The sequence below is a fragment of the Neolamprologus brichardi genome, chromosome 15 (genome assembly GCF_056152115.1).
Source record: "Neolamprologus brichardi isolate AB-2024 chromosome 15, ASM5615211v1, whole genome shotgun sequence".
NCBI classification, from domain to species: domain Eukaryota; kingdom Metazoa; phylum Chordata; class Actinopteri; order Cichliformes; family Cichlidae; genus Neolamprologus; species Neolamprologus brichardi.
The window spans coordinates 38,235,316-38,258,143 of record NC_142118.1 but is presented as its reverse complement, the minus strand read 5'-3'; the positions used below and the strand labels follow the sequence as shown (position 1 = coordinate 38,258,143).

The 22,828-nt window shown below is 41.9% G+C and overlaps 1 protein-coding gene across 1 annotated transcript; it reads left to right on the top strand.

Moving 5' to 3' along the window:
• The first annotated feature begins 297 nt into the window (after window positions 1–297).
• Window positions 298–20,592, top strand: si:ch73-60h1.1 (calcium/calmodulin-dependent protein kinase type IV). Its single transcript, XM_087852863.1, has 11 exons — window positions 298–1,140; window positions 4,287–4,365; window positions 4,722–4,784; window positions 7,446–7,528; window positions 8,613–8,685; window positions 13,373–13,463; window positions 14,355–14,429; window positions 16,744–16,819; window positions 17,120–17,246; window positions 18,861–19,013; window positions 19,299–20,592. The coding sequence occupies exons 1-11, from the start codon at window positions 1,034–1,036 to the stop codon at window positions 19,809–19,811; spliced, it is 1,440 nt and encodes a 479-aa protein (XP_087708989.1). The 5' UTR covers window positions 298–1,033; the 3' UTR covers window positions 19,812–20,592.
• Window positions 20,593–22,828: the final 2,236 nt, after the last annotated feature.

Sequence of the window (22,828 nt, the reverse complement as noted above, 5' to 3'; positions counted from 1 at the left end):
TTCGTTAAAACCTGACCAGAAACTGATGAGATGCAAAGAAGGAAGCACTTCAGTGTTTCAGCGCTGCGCTTCTGTGGCGCTGGGCACGTGTGAAAGAGCGCTTTGATTCGCGCAGAATCAAAGTCTCCACATGTCACGCTAATGTACATTTATGTATTTAGGTTATTTCTGTATTTAGGCTGCTGACAGAACTTCGGTGACTGAGAGGATGGTGGTCCAATAGGAGTGCGGCTCGGCTCCCCCGCGGGGCTGTGATTGGTCTGCGGGGTGGCGGCGGGGCGGGGCTGTGAGATTACAGCAGCATCTCTCTCTCTCCGCAGATCCAGCAGACATCTGGAGCAGCCCTACCCGGGAATCAGACCCCTGAGCATCGAACGCTGACACCCTCCACCTACTCACCCCGGTGTTCGCAGTCTGTTTCCCGACACGTACCCGCTCTTCGGTGTTGCTGTGGTGGCTCTGTGGGCTGCATCTCCGGAGGGAGGCTGGTGCGCTCCGGAGAGACGGACGGTCCGTTTCTGCCAGTGAAAACACGGAGGTACTAAGCCTAAACCCGGGAGGATGGTGATGGACTGAGCTGATCCGACGTCTGAGAGGTTTTTAGGGCCCGATGGAAGCTGCGACACATCTGGACCTGGAACGTCTGGATCCCGGCTCCAGCTTCAGTCTGGACTAAAGAGCCGAGCTCATCACCGGGGGTTCGGTGTATTTGTTTTCTTCTTTTAGTTTTTGCCCTTTCCTCACAGATAAACGGTCCTGATTGAGAGTTTGAAGGAGCAGGCGGATCCCCCTCCTCCTCCTCCCCCTGCTGGTCTGGATTAAAGCCCATCAGGATCATGAATCATCCCCCCTCCATGACTCTAATCTGGGTTTTACCGAGCTGGATTTAAATCTGAGATCTGATCGGGATTACTCTGTTCCTGGTTCTGATCGGGTCACATCTGGCCCGGTCTGAACCGGTCCCGGAACTGGTGTGATCTTTGACTCGGTCCCGGTCTTCTTGTTGCTGGTTTGGGGGAGGTCTGCTATCATCATGCCGACGTCCCGGCCTGGTTCGGAGCCGGTGGAGTTCTGGGTGGACGGATCAAGGCGGGACGGGACGGTGGAGGAGTTCTACACCCTGAGCTCGGAGCTGGGCAGGTCTGGACCACATTATGGGGGGACAGGGGAAAACTGATGAGTTCACATGGACACTTCATTGGGCCAAAGTTGCCTGCATGAGGGGTCCATGTGATCCTTCAGGATTAACTTTGGCCACACTTTATAATCCATCCCGTGGATTACAGGGTTACTCATTTGAATGAGGGACCGGTTAAATACTGGTTCCTGTTAGAATTTAACGGGAAACACCGGAGCAGAAGCAAGAAAACGAAGCTTGAGCTTTGGTGTCAAAATGTTGTCAGCAATCTTTGCCTTCTTGTGTAACCACAAAATGTGTTTTATGCGCAGCATCTTGTTGTCTGCACATTCACGTTGTGTAGTCAATATAAGATTTCAGACTGCGCCACTTTAAGCAGATTTAAGTGAAGGTTGTTAAAAATATTGATAACAGTAGAACACAGCTGCGTCACGTGCTTGGTGCACGCGTATAATCTATCTATCTGGTATTATCTATCTATACATATCTGTAATGATTTTTAAAATGAGGTATATTTTTTATCAAAAAGGTTTTGCATTGTTAAGACTGGTATTTGATTTGGTTATTTAGCTTTTAGCTCTATCTAGGTGGTAAATTAGAATATTGTACTAGCATCTATCGCATCTATCAAGTTTCATACTTACTTTTAATGATAGGGGAATTATTTCCATTTGCCAAAGTTTTTTGAACAATTTACAATACAGTTTGTCAAATATTTTATTAATATATTTGAACACTTTACAGATTTTTATTAATAAATCATATTAATATCTTCCAGGTTTTCAAGTCAGTATTGATGTGGATATTTTAAAACATAAAAAATGACAACATAGAAATAAATACATTCAAATGTCTTGCATTGATCAGTACTTCTGTGGCTTAAAGTACATTTAGCTTACACGTCTCTACTTTGACTGCAGCAGTTTTAATCCTGCACATTTATACTGCTGCGCTTTTGCTTCAGATGCTCTGAAGCTTCAGTGTCTGCCAGTCTGTGTGGCGCATGTTTAAAAACCATAAAAAGTCAGAGCAAACATGGAATTTGTGCTAAAAGACAACAAAGATGAGTCGTGAAAGAGACCTGCAGACTGTTGGAGCTCGAGCAGTTTGTTCGTTGTTTGTATGTTTACAGCGTTCAGTGGACTGTGTGTATTTACACACTGTGTTTGTTGTTATCTCAGCAAACACCAACACCCACAACACTGACAGCAGATCTGCAGAAAATGATGAAAATGATGTCAGCAGTGAAATCAAACGTGTGAGCATGCCGCCACCAGTTCTATTACCAGGTGTCCTGTTGCCATGGAGACCAGCCAGGACTGTGTGTGTGTGTGTGTGTGAGAGAGAGAGAGAGAGAGAGAGAGAGAGAGTCTGTGGTTGCTTCTCAGATGGATCTGTTTCCTCCATCTGTCCCGGCAGAATACCAGATCCCTAAACACACACACACACACACACACACACACACACACACACACACACACACACACACACACACACACACACAGACACACAGAGAGACTTAATTGGACTTACCCTTAAGTAATCTTACTCTAATCCTAACCGAAACCCAACTCTCTTCCAGCTATAATCTAACTTAAGTCTAACTTTAACAGGCAGGTGTGAAAAGAAAAAAGCCCACTCATGACAGAAAAGATGTGAATAAAACATCCATCCATCCATCCATCCATTCGCTTCCGCTTATCCTTTCCAGGGTCGCGGGGGGCGCTGGAGCCTATCCCAGCTGTCATAGAGCGAGAGGCAGGGTACACCCTGGACAGGTCGCCAGTCTGTCGCAGGGCCAACACACAGGGACAGACAAGCATTCACACTCACATTCATTCGCACATTCACACCTAGTGACAATTTGGATTATCCAATTAACCTATCCCCACAAACTGAATAAAACATCTCAAATAAAAACTCAACTTGATCTTTTTTATAGTCCACCAGCTGTTAAACCTTATCTAAACCTTTTTAATTTGAGTAACAGATAAGTTGAGTTTCATACTGCCAGACTCTATTGCAGAATCTGCTGCGGCATTATTGGATGGATGAACCCATTGTGCATGTTTCAAACACAAGGACTTCCTCTTAATACCTACAGATTCGAGGCCTCTATGTTAATTGGTTTAAAGACTATTTTGAGAAAATGTGTGAGATGTGTAAAATGTGGAGCTGGCACAGCTGCTGTAGGTCTATAAAAAGCCTCGTGTAGATGAGGTCGTGAAAATGTGCTTCAAAATTGGTTTCGTTAAGGAAATGATTTCTCTTTTAGCACATGAAGTGTGGTGGGAGTTGAAAAGAAAGAAAACCCACACAAACCTGGAAGAGTTGAGATGGCTGGCAGTGGACAGCTGTGAGAATATTGATGGTTACACCCTCGTGCAATAAAGAGGATGTATGCAGTATCACAAGACACAACGATCAATTAGTTTCACTAACTCATCCACACGAGGCATTTTGTAGAGGGAACAGGAGCCATGGCAGATGTTTGCCTTTACATGACAACTGTAATCTCCACATTTCAAATTAATCTTGAAATGTTGACTTTAATATAAAAATGGACATTCATTGTGTTTTCTTAATGTGGCCCTAATTCTCCGTCATATAGTCTAGTGCAGAGGTGTCCAACTCCAGGCCTCGAGGGCCGGTGTCCTGCAGGTTTTAGATGTGTCCTTGATCCAACACAGCTGATTCAAACGGCTGAATGACCTCCTCAACATGTCCTGAAGTTCTCCAGAGGCTGCTAATGAACTCATCATGTGATTCAGGTGTGTTGACCCAGGGTGAGATCTAAAACCTGCAGGACAGCGGCCCTCGAGGCCTGGAGTTTGACACCCCGGTCTAGTGGAACATGTCTGAATGCCCTTCAGTGGAACAAACACTAGTTTCTTGGGTTTTTTTCACTGCACCAACATTTAAGTACCAGCAGGAAGCAGTAAAAAGTCTAAATGTTGTGTCATTCATACAGTAGAATAATTATCTGTTTCCTGAAAATGAAACTAAATTTTAGTACTTAGTTCAAGTGCCTGTTTGGCTCCAATAAAAGAATCTCAGTTCCTCCTTTTCAGTAGCTCAGACTTGTTTCCATGTTGTACACACTGGTCTTTGCAGTGTTCAGGTTTAACTGCTTTGTGTTTCCTTCCAGAGGAGCGACTTCTATTGTGTATCGCTGTGAGGAGAAACAGACCCAGAAGCCCTACGCTGTCAAAGTGCTCAAGAAAACGGTCAGTGAACCAGCATGATGGAGACTGTAGCAGTCCAACAATATATAACATGTGCACAGATGAGTCGAAACATTATTAGCAAGAAATGATGAAGAAAATAACGTAGACTGTCCAGTTAGACCAGTGCAAGGCAAAGTCTGGGAGTCAAAGTCACGTGTTGGTTTGCCAAACTGTGTTTGATGGGGGGGCTTCTGATTCTTGGTGGCTACCAATCCAACGTCCTGGATGGATCTGCTGCTAATATCTTTGTGATATACAGGAAACCTTCAAAAACACTGTTTCAGCAGAAGATATTTGTTATGTTTGGACTTATGAGGGTAAATCCATCCATTCTGATAATGTTTCTTCTGTTGCAGATTGACAAGAAAATTGTTCGCACCGAAATCGGCGTTCTGCTGCGTCTTTCTCACCCAAACATTGTAAGTATATGCGATATATGTTATTGGGCTTTTCTCTCTATAACTGTAGGGTCTTTACCCTACATTATAGAGCACTTTGAGTGGTTTGGCACTATCTAAATGAAACTAAACTGAATCGAAAAGAGGGTTGAGAGCCTAAAATAGGTTTTGTGCCGAGCTGTAACGATGCTTGTTTACGGCAGTCTGTGGGAATTGGGTTGTTCTTGGCCTTGGTTCCATTTGGCTGCAAACAGGTCAACGTTTTTCTGAAATACATTTTCAAAACCATCAGAAATTTAAACGTGGATCTGCATTTGTAAAGAATTATTTGATGGGTGGAAATGGAAGTCTTAGCCCAGAGATCCTCTAACCCCAAATGATCTGCTAACCCCATCAGATGACAGCCAATAAGCTCCCAGACTGTGAGCGGTCTAGTTCAAGTCAGGTCACTCGTAGAATATTTATATGTATTACTTAATCAAAATTTTCCTCCAGCTTTTAATGTTGTTGGATAAAAGTGTTGTAGAGTTGTGAACTTTCAAATCAAATTCAAATTGTATTTGTCACATACACAGTCATACACAGTACGATATGCAGAGAAATGCTTACACAGCTGCTCGTGACCTAAAGAAAAAAAGGCTATGAATAAGAAATAAATATGAAAAATAAAAAGGGTAAATTTAACTAGGAAGGAATAAAATAAAATATAAAAATTAAAGTTGAAAATAAAATAACTGTACAACAAAATACACAGTATAGAGATATATAAGAATGTATGAAGAAATATAAATATATATACAATAACAGCAGCTGTACAAGTATTAAATGGAAATGAAGAAATATAATGTCCAGTGTCCACATTTGTGTCTTGTGCAGTGCAAATATGCTGAAAGTAATTTAGTGATGAAGTGATTCGATTAGATGACCACACATCTAATCGAATTAGTGTAAACAAAGTCCAGCATGTCCAGTGGACAACTTTGAGGAATTATTCTTGGTCCATTCATGTGAGTCACACATAGTTGAAATAAGTGCAAAATATGAAGATATGGAAGAAAACACCAAAACAGACACTTCGGGTTCGTGCCAGGATATGAATGAATGACTTACTTTATAATATGCAGAATAAATCAGTTCATTTTAAAGTTCATGTTCACATTCACCTGGTCTGGTGTGTCTGAATAATCTCTCTTATTTTCAGTCGACTTTCCCCATAAATCTCTCTTTTCTTTGTATCACTGATTTTAAACACGACCCCTTAATGTGAGCTAAACACTTGTTTATGAGCTTGTAAGAATTTAGATTCAACGTTATTTCAATCTGAGTTAATCTACCAAGTATGTGAGCTATAGCATGTATACTAATGTTTTATTTAAGACAAGACTGACGCATCAGTTCTGTTTTTCTTTTCTTAGTACTATTTTAAAAGCAGGTCGATAAACTGCACCACAGTATGTGATGTGTGTGCTTTTTTATTGTACTGTAAGTATTGAACTGTCTATTGTCTGTTTCATGTTTGTTTCTATATTTGTTGAATCTGAGACAATGATGACTGGAAACATGAAAAAATCTTGTTACTATGTTTCTGCTTGTAAAGTTCAAAAATACTTCAAAGTGTTTGCTCTTCTCAAGCATGTTTTAAGTGATATTGAGTGTTTATGTACCAGAGGCAGAATCAGTTGGTTTTGCCTTCACTATTAGTGGAGTTTCAGTTAGTGCCTGTTGTTTACCTGGTGGTTAGGCTTTGGCACTAAAAGATACCTAGGCTTTAAAGGCCCAGCCTTTAGGCTCTGAAGCATCCTTGAAAAGGTTTACAGGCCTAGGCTGGGATTAAGTTGTATTAATTAACATCTAATCCACCCTGAAATGGATAATTGGATGGATGGATCATCATCATCATCATCATCATCATCAACTTTATTTATAAAGCACTTTAAAACAACCACAGCTGACACAAAGTGCTGTACATTGGAATTGTAAAATAAAAGTACATGAGATATACTTAAAAACCAAATAAAAGAAGAGTGAAATCATTAATTAAATAACTACTTCAATTAAAAGAGAAACTAAGTCTCACTGAGGTTAAAAGCCAAAGAATAAAAGTGGGTTTTAAGACGTGACTTAAAAGTCGACAGTGAAGGGGCCTCTCTAACGTGCAAGGGCAAATTATTCCATAATTTTGGAGCCACAATAGAGAAGGCCCCGCCCCCTCTGAGCTTCCTCCAGGAGCAGCTGGTCAGCTGACCTGAGAGACTGACAGGATGAATAGGAACAACTTGGTTAAGATTAGGTTCTATAAAGTGCTTAGTTAGGTTAGGGTTAGGTTTTACGCTGATAGATAATTAGTAGGTTCAGACACTTAAAATCCTGATTGGTTTAGGAAAAGATTGTGCTTCTATCGTTCACATTAGAGTTGGGAATGACACAACCAAACCCAGGATGCTGTTCTATACGACACCTTCATGTGTCAGTGAGGAACACCAATGGTTTTGACAAAACTGGACATTTTTGCACTCTTAGAGTGAATTATTCAATTACCAGTAATTTGAGCAAATAACAACAGTCCCACTGAAGTTCGATTGTTATATGGACATATATATATATATTTACATATATCACTCTCAGTATTCGCTCATGCATTTTTAATATATTTTTTGCTTCTTGTGCTTGCCTGTGGCTCAGATCCAGCTGAAGGAGATCTTTGAGACAGACACAGACATTGCTCTGGTGCTGGAGTTGGTGACTGGAGGAGAGCTCTTTGACCGGTACGTACACACTCACATTAGCTGCTTTAGCTGCCCTACTGACATCGCTGTGGTGTCACTGGTTGGCTTAGTTTGAGAAATCTTTGATTACAAGTTGGGCTGTAGTCTGGAGTTCAGTTACAGTAGCTGTTGTGCAGTTGTAATGGCAGTAGTTGCTGTGTTGCATTTGTTGCATTAGTTTCAGTGGTGTGTGTAGATAAATGCACTGCTGTAGCATCAGTGGTTGCACATGCTGCATCAGTTGTGTTGGTTGGTCAGTTGCAGGTGTTGATCGAGATGGTGAATAGTGGAGTTTGGCTTGATCCGTGTTGTTATGTTCAGTTACAGATGTTGAGTTGGTGTGTTTAGATTTGCTGCAGCAGCTGTGGTGATTGGTGGAGCAGTGAAAGTTGCAATCGTCTATTTTTGGTATATGGTTTTGTTCATGGTTGGAAGTGTGGCTGTAGCGGCAGAGGCTGGTTTTGCTGCAAAAGTTGTAATGTTTGGTTGCTATAGTTAAGAGCACAATTCCTGCTAATGAACCAATCGCTTAACTTGGCAGTTTTCCTGTAGTTGCAGTGGTTGCCATGGTTAGATGTTGCTGTACTTTGGGTGTTTTAGGAGTTGCCGTGTCCGGTTACAGACGTTTCTGTAACTGAAGTTCTATGTTTGGGCACCGAGGTCCAGTGTTAAGTTACTCATGCTGTTATTAAAGAACTTGTCATGTTTACTGGAGGTGTTACTGAAGTTTCCGTGTCAGCGATTGGTCATTTACATAAATTAACATGTTTAGTTGAAGCAGGTGTTGCTGTGTTTCGGTGGCGTTGTTGGTGTAATGTGATGTGGTTGTTTTGACTGCATAAGTTGTCATTTTTACAGGTTACAACAGCTACAGCTACAGCGGTTTGCTCGTTTTGTCCTGAGACTCTTAAACTGAGATGCAAAAGTCAAAGAAAATGAAAGTACCAACAGCTTTTCCAACATCTCTGTTGGAAAACCAAACCAGACAAACACGTACACTAAAGTGTAACCAATCAGAGAACAGATAAAGAGATGCTGCTCTTGATTTTCATGTCATTTTATCTTTGACTGTTTTTGTTTCCAGGATTGTGGAGCGTGGTTACTACAGTGAGAGAGATGCCGCTCATGTCATCAAGCAGATTCTGGAGGCTGTGGCGGTAAGATGCTGCATTCAGTGTCTGGTTTGACTTTGACAGCGTTTTATTAAATTGTAATAAAAATTGAATTATTGTGGAAACAAAGGCCTCTACAGGCTACGAGCAACGAGAGGAACTACAGAAATCCTGAGAGGAATTACAAAAAAGACTCTTTGCCTATAAATAACCTTTACAGGCCCAAATGCTGCTGTTATTCATTTAAAACCAAAGGTTTAGTTGCTGTACTTCCCATGTTTAATCCCTGGTGCTGCCTTTGTTACAGTAGTTGATGTACTTGCAGGAGAGGCTTATTTTTTGACCTGTGTTTGGTTACATGTGTTGCTTAAATTGGTTGGCTTAGTTGGAGTGGATTCCTCGTATAGTTGTAGGTCTTGCTGCCACTGCAGGAGCTGGTTTAGTGGTTGTTGTTTGGTTGCAGTAGCTTCCATGCTGCAGGTGCTGCTGATACTACAGTAATTGGTTTAGTTGCACAGTAGTGATGCTTAATCACATTTTCAGTAGTCGCAGGTTTATTTAGAGTGGCTGCTGACAGCTGGCATTGAGGCTCAGTTTGATCTATTTGGTTGGTGTTGCTATACTTTATACTTCGTAACTGCTTGGTGTGGTTGCAGCAGTTGCTGTGTTTAGTTGCAGTTTCCTCCGCTGGTGCATGGTTGTTTGGCTGCATTATTTTGCAGTAGTTGCCATATTTATTTCCAGCTTCTGTCATTCCACTAGTTTGTTTATTTGATGTGGTTGCTATGTTTAGTTACACGTGTCGCATCAATTGCCATGTTACTTCTTTTGATGTAGTCGTTAATTCAGTTGCAGTAGTTTCCACGTTTAGTTTCTTTTGACAGTAATTGTTGTTATTTTAAGGCTTAAAATGGAAGAAGCTCTGGGAACCTGAGCTCTGTCTGGGTTTTCTGCTTCTGATCAATCAGCTGCAGCGTCTTTGCTGTCTGTGGATCATTTACCTCCATCCACCCCTCGGCTCATTAGATTACTGCTCGCCCCCACCAGCTCTGCTCAGTCTCTGCAGCCTCACACCAAACCTCAGCTGTCAAACAGTCTGTTTATAGATCTGAAAGGTTTCATGGAGAGCAGGTCGTCAAATCCGTAGAGGCAATGTATGTAAAATTAAATCAACACTGTCAAAGGTGTTGGGCTTTTTTTTCCTCATCTGATGGAGCTAATTTACCGTTTTTTTGGTCACAGGCTGACTAGAAACGTATTAAGCTGATATTTATCTGAAAGAACTAGATGTGACATTTCATTAGCACAGAAACATTATACGGCTCTGACAGGAGTCTGTTATCTTGCCATTCAGAAGAGGATTTTGTTCCTCGTGTAGGCGTGAGCCCTCCTCCAACTGATGAATCACAATCTTCCTGTTTCTCAACAGATTTGATCAAACGTTGAAGTGGCAAAGAAATCATATTTAAAGGTCAGCGTGCTATGCTTAATACAAAACCAAGAAGCATTCACTGACATGCTTATACAACACTGTACTGAACACAGACACAGAACGAGCTGATTAAAGAAGCGAGTGAATCATAATAACATGTCATTATTACCAGCATGAGACATCCCAATCTTTTGATGATCGTCTGAAGCTTTTTGTTGCAGCTGCGGTTCTTCCTGTAATCATAATGCAAAACACACTGAGGCTGAGAGGCGTGTCTGCCTGTCAAGGCAAACTCAGGGGACCCAACACAGGTGTTGATGTATAAACATACTGTTAATATATATATATATATATATGTAGTAGGGGTGCAACGATACACAAAATTCACGGTTCGGTTCGGTTCGATACTTTGGTGTCACGGTTCGATATTTTTTCTATACAAAAAAATGTTCATGCCTTTTTAATTTGTCATTTATTAAAATTATAAATATATATTTTAACTCAAAAGTACAGTTTTTAAATTTAATGTTGCTGAAACAACAAAGTAATAAATAATAAATCTATCTGATGGAGAAATCCCTCATCTTTGGAAAAGAGAGTTTATTACAGAGAAATGTCTCTTTCCAAAATAAAAGCTCTACTATACGCTTCTTCTGGGCTATATTCTCAGCAGCATATTAAACATATCAGGTCCCCATAAGGAGAATCATGTGCTAACGGCTGTCTAAATGACTCGGGTAAAGTTTGTAGCATGCGTGCTTGTTGTTTTTGTCTGCTTCCACTTGTCTTTGCACGAGGATGATGTCGGAGTAAATGTGCAGTCATATTCGTTGTGTTCCCACTAGTGCTGTCAGCGTTAATCTGAAATGACGTTAACGCCACAACACGGCAAATCTCCGTTAACGAGCTACCGCGGATCGCCCGTGCGTGGGGCTGGACGGCCAACACGTTAACGAGCTAACTGCGCTAACGCACTAGTTCCCACCAATGTAATTGAGCATTGCTGGCACATCTGACATACTGTTTTACTTTAGTCCATGACGCGCTTACCTTCAGGGTCATACGTCACATGAAAACCAAAATAGTTCCAAACGCCAGATCTGAATGAGGGTGGGGGAGGTTCAATTTGCCATGTTGCAATGAGCTTAGCTTCTGTCTGCTAGCTTGCCCTGCGCTCAGTGAATCTGTGTTCGACTACTCCGCCTAGGCTGCACTGTCGAGCGCAGATCCACTGAGCGCCGTCAGAAGGAAAGTTGATAAAATAAATTAAAAATTTTGTATTGTTTGATACATATGCGTACCGAACCGAAAGCACTGTATCGAACGGTTCAATATCGATACGAGTATCATTGCACCCCTAATATATATATATATATATATATATATATATATATATATATATATATATATATAGTTGGAGGTATTGCTGTAGTTGCAAGGGTTGACTGAGTTGTGGTAACCACCATGTTTAGCTGGGGGAGGAGGTTGTTTGTTTGTTGGTTTAGCTGCAGAAGTTGTTGCTATATTTGCAAGGTTTTAATTAACTTTGATATTAACCATGTTTACTTGCAGGTGCTGCTGCTTTGGCAGGATTTGTGATTTTGGGTACCAGGCTTACTGTTGTAGCAAGAGATTAGATTTAGCTGCAAGTGTTTTGGGTTGCTTGGTTACATAGTTGGCTAATTTAAAGTCACATACGTTGCTGTAGTTACCTGGTTTGTTTTAGTGCCAGTAATTGGCATGTCTAGTAGGAGGTACGGCATGAGTTGCAGTGGTTGGCATAGTTACAGTAATTTATATACACAGCAAGTGACATTATTGTAGTTTCATTTGTTTGTTTAATTGCATAAATTACCCTGTTTAGTTGCAGGCGTTGCTGTAGCCGTGGTTGATTTAGTTGCAGGTGTTGCTGGTATCAGTGTTGTTGCACATGGCAGCAGCGTGCAGTGGCTGCAGGTCTCTTATGTAACAGCTGCTTCCATCCTGCTGCTGAACAGATTAAAACCAGAGAGGATTAACGCACGCACACACTCGCACACACTCGCACACACTGACCACAGCTGACCTACATCTACATCGCAGAGAAACATACGCCCCTTTATGTGTGTGTGTGCGTATGTGCGTGTGTGTGCGTGTTGGGGGGGGGGGACAGGATTACAGTACTGTTGTATTTGTTGTATGTGATGTGAGCGGCATTAATCTGTAGCACAGAAACATCCCGCAGCCCCTGAACACAGCAACAGCTTTAATAGCAGATTCTCAGCATCTGAGTAAAGACCCGACAAGGTTGTGTTTGAAGTTAGAAACAAAATATAGAAACAAACCCATATTTAAACTTTTAAATTGCCAAACATCAAAGCAGAAGTGAAAAACGACACAGAGCCCGTCTGCCTGTACAACCCCACACCTTCACCAGCATGAAGGAGGCTCTTCGTCTTCCTCACAGTGTCAGCAACTGATTTTGTGATTCAACATCAAGCTGTAACGTAAACCTTCTCTGTGGCTCTTTTCCTCCTGTTCAATCTTCAACATCCTTTGTCCAATATATAAACTATCTCTCCTATCCTCGCATATCTTTGCTGCTCAACCTGAGCTCTTCCTCTGATGTCCTAATGCTGTCCATCCAGCTCTTTGGAAAATCTTCAACGTAGCCACCTCCAGCTCAGTTTCCACTGTCTCCAAACCAAGCAACAAAGCACATCTAGCTGCTATAATCTATTTAATTTCATTTATATAGTGCCAAATCACAACAACATTTACCCTGAGATGCTTTATATTGCAGGGTAAAGACCCTATAATGATACAGAGGTAATCCCAACAATCAAAGATCGCCCTATGAACAAGCACCGTGTGTCACTGTGGAAACAAGAAAAACACCCTTTCAGATAGATTGCTTGTCTTTATTTGTAAGTAACATACAAAAAACCCTGGTGCTTTAGGATAATCAACAGTACACCATTTTGTTATTTACCAGATAATTGCACTAAAATGCTGTAAAAGGCACCATCACCACAAGAATAGTCCAGAGATGAGGCCATGGCCCTGTGATGCAAACTACGCCTCGATAAAGTTTTAATATTGGGCTCTGAAACGTGTTTATTTCTGCTGCAAAGTTGGCGATTTTAAATTCAGTCCACGGGGACTGACTCGCTTTTGGACCAGCCTCAAGCTTCAAGTGGCCATTAGAGTTAATGCACTTAAGCTCTGCTTCATTTTTCAGTCCAGGAAGTTTCCGCTTGATGAGGCAACAATCAGATCATCTTTCCCACGTTTTTCATGCTTTTCTTCTCTGTGCTTTAGTATTTACATGAGAACGGCGTTGTGCATCGTGACCTTAAACCAGAGAATCTGCTGTACGCCGACCTGTCTCTGGATGCTCCGCTGAAGATAGGTAACAAACTCTCTACATCTGAATACAACAGAATGACAAGTTTATCATGTTCCAACACAAGTTGTGGAAAATATTTTCTGTTATCATCGACCACGCTGTCTGCTATCATCAGTGGTGAAACAGTTTGGAGATGCTGAGTACGACTGTGATGACACATCGATGATCTAAAACACATGAAAGTAAAACAAAACTAGTTTCTTGGCTCATAACAGGAAATTATTGCTTATTTATTTCAATTTTAAACACCGTCTGCATTTGCAAATAACATGTAAGTAACTGCACTAAAGACTGTTTTCAAACCTGCTCCTATCAACTCATTATGTCAGCTCCTATTGTGCTTATACTGTATGTAAAATAAAAAACAGCGTTCTTAAAATAACCACAAACTACCAGAAACTGTGGTCGCCCCGAAAATATGCACGAACACTGGAGTTTGCTGTGAGAAACAAACCTTTGCATGCAGATTTAGCATCAGTCTTAAACTGAGGTTTTGCATGCAGCTCAATCTTCAGTGTCTTTGCATTCGAGGCATTAAACTTGTGCCTGCGTCATATTTCGAGCTTGTTTAGTCCGAGAGGTAAAAACTCTCACAGAAACATATTGTTGGCTCAGAATTTGGTTCATTTTTGGAGGAGCTCCTCTGCGTCCAGATGGCCAGCGAGCCCTCGGCTAACAGATACAGATGGAAGCCTCCGCTCGAGTGAAACTCCTCTCCACCAACACCTTCCTTTAGTTCAGAGACTTGCCTGCAGAAAAACACATTTTCCTCCACCTCCACTGCTTCACCCCCTCATTTCTCTTAATATAGAAACAGGAAACTGAACAAAACAAATGCATTACAAGGTTTTTATCTCGCTTCAGTCTGAATGAAAGAAATATTCTCTTTTACAGCCGACTTTGGTCTTTCAAAAATCGTAGATGACCAGGTGACCATGAAGACAGTCTGCGGTACTCCGGGGTACTGCGGTGAGTACAAAAATACCACACTGGTGTAGCGTAGCTATGAATACCACATTCACTTAAGCTCACTGTATTCTTATCTGTATGGCCTCCAATCACACAGCATTAGTCATCTCAAAGTCCTTTGTACTGTAGGTTGAAAGCCCACAGCATTATAACACAGAATAGTCAAACGATCCGATATAAACAGCACTTGGCAATCAGAGAGAGAAAAATCTGCCTTTTAATAGGAAGAAACTTCCAGCAGAAAAAGGCTCAGGGTGGGGCTGCCATCTGCTGCGACCAGCCGGGCTCGGAGCGAAGAATCGATGACAAAAATAAGACTCACAGAAACAACGAACAGGACAACACAAACTACTGCAAAGAAGCATGAAAGAGTGAACGAGAGAAGAGTGATGGAGAAGTGCTACGAGTGTCATGTGAAAACTCTCAATTTATCAGGTCGTAGTGAAGATGTCAGTTTTCACTGTGATCTAATCAGCTGAAGGACAACCAGATAATGAGAAGTTACAACGTTCAAACTATTTTTCAGCTCTGAGCAGGATGCTTTTATTTTGACAATGTTGTCAGTTAATTAGTATATCCTCAAAAACGACTGCAGTGTTGCTCACGGTCGTACTGGAGATGTATCACCATCCAGAGAGGGTTTCTGTTTAAACTAGAGATGGCACGATACCACTTTTTTATGTCCGATACCGATACCGATATCATAAATTTGGATATCTGCCAATACCGATATGAATCCGATATGGTGTATTTTTTAATCAATAAAACAGGTTTTAATATCTTGCTGCTTTTTTTACAAGTTTATACTCAAGTTTAAATAAATAACAACACTAAAGCTATTCTGTTACACCTGTATGTAAAAAATACACGGCACCCAAAATATTTCATAGTTTAGCAAAACTGATCAATCTAATAAACTTAAACCTGCAGCATCCTCCCTATTCTGGTATTTTAAAAAGTACTTAGCAGAAATATTAAGCAACCTGACTAATAGGGTTGCAAACTCCCAGCAAAAAAAAAAAAAAAAAATAGGGAACCACTCTCCACCTCATGATGCTTAATTGATGTAATCAACTTTAATTTGATGCAGTGTGAAAAAAATACACAGAAATAAATTATTTTTCAAGAATAATTAAATAGATTCAACATCTTTCTTCAACAGAACTGCAGACTGCACAGATGGTATCTTCCCAAAGGAAAAAGTACTAGCTTACTAGGGTATATTAGACTTAACAGTTACTATATACAGTAATGGACTTCTATATATTTTACATCAGATTAAAACTTTGGGTGTAAGATTCAGATAATTATTTATTAAAAGCTCGACATTTTAAATGAGAATAAGAAATAAAAGTATGTCTTTGTGCCCCCTTTTCCCTGTTCATGCCCTATCGGCCCCCCTGGCTACACTTTGCTAGATCCGCCCCTGCACAGTTACGTCAGCTGTAGAAAAAGATCCTGGTGTAGAAATAATATTAAATAAATTCTAACAGATTATCAAGCGTAAACGTGCTGCTGTTGTTCAGCCGCTGGTTTCCTCTTTCTGGTGCAAAGTGAGACAAAAACAAAGAAGAGAGACGGACTCGCGACAGAAAAGCCGATCAGCTGATCATTAATCAGTTTCATGATTGAAGTAGCAGCAAGAGAAGGAGGGAGAGAGGCAGTCGCTCCATATATCGGTTGCTAGCGAAGCTACAAATACACACAGCTGCTCTATCACGTGACCCGTACTGCTGCAATGTGCTACGGTTATGAGCCGAGTTACGCCGTGTCGCAAGTTTTGTGAGGTGCTTTTTTGATATTTAATGGATCGGATTACATTTTTTTATTTTTCTCCGATATCCGATCCAGGAATTTACGTCAGTATTGGACCGATACCGATACGTAATATCGGATCGGTCCATCTCTAGTTTAAACACCAGATTTTTAGGACCAAACACAGAGTTACTGGATGGTGTCTCTCCCACAGCAGCACATCGTGTTTGAGGAAACACTCCAGCATAGTGTGGGACCTTTAATCTCAGTGATACGACACGGCACAGCAGCAGGACTTGTGGTGTAGTAACAGCGAATGAGCAGCACTTTGAGGTGTGGGGAAAGGTAAAGTGGTGAATATGGCAGCTGACGCTCTGGATGGTGTCTGTAGATGTAGTAGGTGTAGTATCAGTAGTAGATGTGTTTATTCACCTGCGTTGCAGTGATATATGCGAGTGGGCAGTAATGCGTTCCCTGCGGCGTGTTCTCTGTGGGATTTCAGAAACTCTCTGTTAGAGCTTCTGTCAGCCATCTGCTGTCTAACAGACTCTGCTTGCAGCTCCAGAGATCCTGCGGGGAAATGCCTACGGCCCTGAGGTGGACATGTGGTCGGTGGGCGTGATCCTCTACATCCTGTGAGTCCATTAACGCCTTGCTGCCAGTCCAAGCGTACACTCACACATATATACTGAAATATTCATTGCTGACTCACTCTCATCAGTATATAAGTTTTATGGTCGTCCATCTGATTCATGACAGCCATTTAACACAATGACATAATGTGAAAGTCTGCATCCTGTTTATCTGCTTCCCTCAGACAGCAATTAAGCTTTTAATGCTGCCTTCAAATGGATCTGAGGGCGACACGCTGCTGTGGTGATGTGGCAAAATCAGCGTCCTTTCCTAGACTCTTTCCCTTTGGTTTGTTTCCACAGACTCTGTGGGTTTGAGCCCTTCTTCGACCCAAGAGGGGATCAGTACATGTATAGTCGTATCCTCAACTGTGACTATGAGTTTGTTTCTCCGTGGTGGGACGAGGTCTCCCTCAATGCTAAGGACCTGGTGAGTTACACCAATGATTTGACATTATTATTTATGTTAAATGTGAAGAAGTGCAGGACCTCACTCTTTATTTTAAAACTCTCAGACATGTTTTGTACAAACTCTTGCTGCCCAGGACAGCGTAGTGGAAACTTAAACTGATCTGAAAGACTTTATACTGGGCATTGACTGGGATTGGTGACATCACTGGGACTTCACACTAGTGATGGTACCGGTATCCGGTTCTGACATAAACGGTAGTAACCAGACCGAAAAGCAGCGCACATTTCGGTGCTTTATTTTCCTGAGCTGTGATACACTTTAGATTCTAGCCAATCATTTTACGTTTCGAGGATAGTGGGCGGGTCCAGGTACGTACGTTCTTTTAGAGCAGAGCTACAGATTAAAAACGGCGAAGCGGTCAAAGTCTGGCTGTACTTCACAGCAAAAGATGCAAACTCAGCAGCTGCAACAAGTGCTTTAAGCTGATACTGTGATACTGTCAAAGGAGGTAACACCTCAAATCTGATGAAACACCTGGCGACGCATAGCGTTTTTTTAAAAGCCGAGAAATGCGCCGTATTTGATAGCTTGCTGCGAGACCTCACACCGAGCACATCTACTGCGGGTGTGGTGCCTGTTATCGACCCGGAGTTAGCAACATCCCCCAAAAACCCGAAGAGGAGAGTCCTGGCCCCTAGCCCTGCCAGTGTAGCAGAAATGATGAGGATGATGATGCAGCAGCAGCCGTTCTTCTCTGCGTGAGTAGCTTAATGTTGTTCGTGTGTAATTTACGTTGAGTAGGCTAACCACGTTATTACATTAATGCATGTAAGGTGAACTAGCAAACACCATCATAGCTACATGCAGCTGTCTTCTTGTTTGATGGCAGATACTCCCTTCACCCTGGACAAAAAGGCTAAAATGACCAAAGAAAAAGTGGAAAACAGTTAAACATGAGAGGTTTTTGGACAAAGTTTGTGTTTTTTCCATTGTTTAAGCTGCTTCCAGCCAAGAGTGATACCATATATGCCCCATAGCTGCAGAAAAGGCTAACATTGTTATCTTTTTACAAAAAAACAGCTGAACATGAGAGGTTTTTGGACCAATTTTGTGTTCTCCATTCTTTAAGCACCGATTTGAGCACCGTTTAAGCACCGGCACCGTTTCAAAAGTACCGGTTTGGCACCGGTATCAGATAAAACCTAAACGATACCCATCCCTACTTCACACTTTATATTAACTTGTCTGGAATCACTTTGGACTTCAAACAATATTAGACTTGGATGTATATTTGTGATGCTGTTTTTGGACGGCTTGGTACGTGTTGGATCTTTGGTTGGTGTCGACTAACACGACTTATGCTAAACTAAAACTAGACTTGGACTTGACTTGAGTGGAGACTTGTTTGGAATGATATTGAGATTTATGGAATGACTTGACACTAAATTGTCTTGGCCTTTACCTCTGGATGCCTACAGATTCATTTCTTGGTGTGATTTGAATTCAGAATGAAGTGAATGACTTGATAATTCACACGAGCCTGATTCTAAACCTTGAGTCTTAACATTTATTCATAGATTGGACTTGGACTTGTTTGAAGGCCTCGGTTTGTCCTTTCTGATTTGTCCGCAGGTCAGTAAGCTGATTGTCCTCGACCCTCACAAGCGCCTCAGTGTCCGGGAGGCCCTGCAGCACCCCTGGGTGCTGGGCAAAGCTGCCCGGTTCTCTCATATGGACACTACCCAGAGGAAACTACAGGAGTTCAACGCTCGACGCAAACTTAAGGCTGGTCCTTTGTCATAGTTTCATTTCACAGTGATTGGTTTTGTGGGCATCAAAGGTCATAGAAGACTTTTTTTTGTCATTTTAAGATTTGAGTTGACATTTTGGGAGATAAACTAGGAATGACTCTTGTACATTGGCATTTTGAATTGATTGAAATTACAGGACAGGGTAATGGAGAAACATATTTAACAGGGAAGCAAATATCAACTCAACATAGTTGACAAATCTGCTTTGAAGACTTTTAAAAGCTCCTGAATACTCACTCACTTTTCTGTGTGCTGACAGGCGGCCATGAAAGCTGTCGTGGCCACAAGTCGGATGCATGAAGGTTCGCGGCGTCGCACAGACAGCTGTGACATTCCAGGTTCAGGAGCTTCCAGGCAGAGCAGCATGCAGCAGGACCCGCCTCCTGAGTCTGCATGCTCCACCCAAAAAGACAAAGAGGCTCCACCTCCTGACCAGCAGTTGCCACAGGAAGTTGAATCGAAGTCTGCTGACCCAAACGCCCTCAGCCCCTCTCCTCCACACAGCCCCAAACTACCCAGCTCTGATGTCACACCCACAGGGCCCATCCCCACCAGACCGCCACTGCGCACTGATGGGCTGCGACAAGTATCTGTAATCCCTAAAAGCATGCTGGTCCAACCCCGGCTGCCGCAGAAAAGCTGCTCTGCCATAGAGCCGACCCCCAGAGTTGGGGCCACACCCACACTGGGCTCACCCCCGAGTCCCAACAACCTCAGCAATGGCTTCACATCTGGGGCGGAGCCTACCAGTAAGACCACCCACTGCCAGTGATCACATGGCAAAAATAAAAGATTCTTGACTCGTTCAGCTTTCAGCATCTAAATTAACTTATTTGGACCAAATTACAGTAAATCTGCAGTTCACATCGCACATTAACCCGCATCACCACACGTCTGCGATCTCTTTAGCTTACATGCTAACAGATACTGATTCATGGAGGGTTCGCTGGACATTTCTAAAGATGAGCAGGTGTTTTATCTTCTGTTTTTTAGTATAAAGGCCTTCGATTTCTCCCATCAGCGCTCGTTTATGTGAGGGTTGACTAAAAACACAAGAAATGTAATGAATGTGAATTGTGTCTGTTTAGCACTTCAGTCTCAGTAGCATTGTCGAGCTTGTTTGCTCATTTTCACTGAGACAGTGTTACGCTAAGTCAGAGACAAATAACCAGCATGCTGATGAGCAGTTATCACGGCCGTGCACATCTGGACTGGAGGGCGTGTTAGCATTTATCTCACCCACTGCAGCACTTCATCAAGTAGCTCTGAATTATTCAGCACATCAGCAAGACTCAATATATTTTTGCAAAGACTCAACATATTTGGAAAAAATTCGAATAATAAAATAACTCGTAAGAGCTACAATTTATTTGTCTTACCACAGAAATGAACCAGTGACGTGTGTTTACAACCAAAATGAAGCACTCGATCAGTGACGCTGGACAATGGCGTCTGTTATACCTTCTTACTTACAACCGGTATCAAAAGGGAGCTATTATTTTTTAAGTTCTTATTTTCTGTAATATGTTACAGTTTGAGGCAGCACGGTGGCACGGTGGTTAGCACTGTTGCCGCACAGCAAGAAGGTCCTGAGTTCAATTCCACCATCAGGCCGGGGTCTTTCTGTGTGGAGTTTGCATGTTCTCCCCGTGTTTGCGTGGGTTCCCTCCGGGTACTCTGGCTTCCTCCCACCGTCCAAAGACATGCAGCTTGTGGGGATAGGTTAATTGGATAATCCAAATTGCCACTAGGTGTGAATGTGAGTGCGAATGGTTGTCTGTCTCTGTGTGTTGGCCGTGCGACAGACTGGCGACCTGTCCAGGGTGACAGCTGGGATAGGCTCCAGCGCCCCCCACCACCCTGACAAGGATAAGCGGAAGCGGATGGATGTTACAGTTTGAGCTGTTAATATTAAACATGGCTAACATTTCAAATAAAAAGGTGAAAGTATGTAAAAGTTATCCATATATGCAAAAAACTCAGAACTCAAAACTGTTTTCTGCTGTTTTTTGTATTTCTTCTTAAATGTTCAAAATCTTTATGTTTTCATCATCTGCAGGCAGTAAATGCTTACCAAGTGTCAGGCTTACAGGAGTTAGCAGATTTGAAGAAAGTGGGTTTTGGGGGGGTGAATAGCTCATTTCAGACAGGATGAATTGAGGAGTATTTTTAACTCTGCTAACTCTGCACTTACTATCTCAGTTGTAGAGATTTGGGGAAACTTCAGAGTAAATAGGCCACTGTGGCTTTCAAAGTAAACTTTAATGGAGCACACATTATAAAAGTAAAAACTAACACCCAGAAAGTTTCTGTATTACTGCAACTAAATGCAGTTATTGACTGAGCTGTTTATTAATACAGAGTTTTTAATAACCCAGATTCACCAACACAATCTGCATCTAACATCAAAGAGGTTAAAAAAACAACAGGTTTTCTTCAGGGAGGAAAAGAGTGCTTCATTTTTGCTGCAAACATTTATTTTGGTCTTTGCAGACTCGCACATTAAAGGGACATTACAACATTTTGCATCAAACACTTTTGCTAAATTTGACTATGACTCACATGTCCTACAGTTAGCTTAGCTTAGCATAATACTGGCAATAAAGAAGCAGCTAGCTGTAAGTCCACTTTCCACCACCTGCAGACGTAACAGCCCAGATCTCGTAAACAGACTTGCACTGCTATCATGTGGGCTTGATGAATGTATCCGGTACCAGAGGAATTAGGATCAAATTTTGACTCTGTTTCTTTTCTTTAGTGTTTCTGTGGTAACATTTGGGTGAGATCTGGCAAAGAGCTGACTGTGGGCCTAGATGGTGATTGTGCCTGCTGTGATTTCGATTTGCACCACAACTTGGGTTTAACAAAATCATGTTCAAATCCAACATTCAGATAATGTCTGGATTCCCTGAGTGGCACCGCAGGCCGACCTCGACTGCAGCTAAACATTCAACAATCTAATTGAAAAGAAAAAGGAATTCATTCAATTTCCACAAAGAGGCAATAATCAGTTATTTCTATCCTATCCCAGGTCTAATGTTCATGCTTTCTGTCTGTTGGCAGGTGTAGGTGGAATTTCCTCCATACTTAACACAAAAACATGAAACTGAAATCCATGCTGATCTTTTCCTTTAAGTCCTGATCTGGGACAAACTGAGACTTTTATGTTTCTTCTTCTTCTCCTGACGCAGAAAGCGGACTTTTCCTGTGCTGCTCAGGACAGAGACTGATTGTATTTTATTAAACGTACACAATGACTTGGCGCTCACCTGCATGAACGGATGCTCTTTATTCATGGACGAGGAGAGAGCGCAGCTTCATTTCTCGGCTTTTTCTTCTTCTTCTGCATCCCTTTTTTTAGCATGCACGCTCAGACGCTTCAGACTTGTTGCTGTAAAACTCTGAGTTTTTTAATCCTTTTTACTATTTACCGTCGACACCCGCTGACGTGATTACGCAGCTGTATGAGTAAATAGAGTACCTCCAGTGTGTAGCGTTCAGGTAAGTAACTCGTGTTTGTGATCTTCTCGTAAAACGTTGTGTTGTTTACACTTTATCAGCAGTGGCGATGCGATCTTATTTGCACTGTACATACTGTAGTTTGGTTTTAGACAAGTTATTACTAACATCTTTACTGCTCGACTCGCTAAGAAACATGTTCAGTGTTTAAGCTCCCAAATATACCAAATTTGACCTTTGTGGAAAATAAACCCCTTTCATCCGATCTAAAACCACACGTTCTACCTCTTTTTGTACAGGGGCTTCCAAAATGAAATGAAAAGATGCAGA

What these genes read in the sequence shown, in the direction of transcription:
- si:ch73-60h1.1 (XM_087852863.1), top strand. Translation starts at nt 1,034, where the DNA reads ATGCCGACGTCCCGGCCTGGTTCGGAGCCGGTGGAGTTCTGGGTGGAC. An exon ending in GGAGGAGAGCTCTTTGACCG is followed by an intron (nt 7,529 to 8,612) that starts GTACGTACACAC and finishes TTTTGTTTCCAG; the next exon opens with GATTGTGGAGCGTGGTTACT. An exon ending in CGGTACTCCGGGGTACTGCG is followed by an intron (nt 14,430 to 16,743) that starts GTGAGTACAAAA and finishes CTCTGCTTGCAG; the next exon opens with CTCCAGAGATCCTGCGGGGA.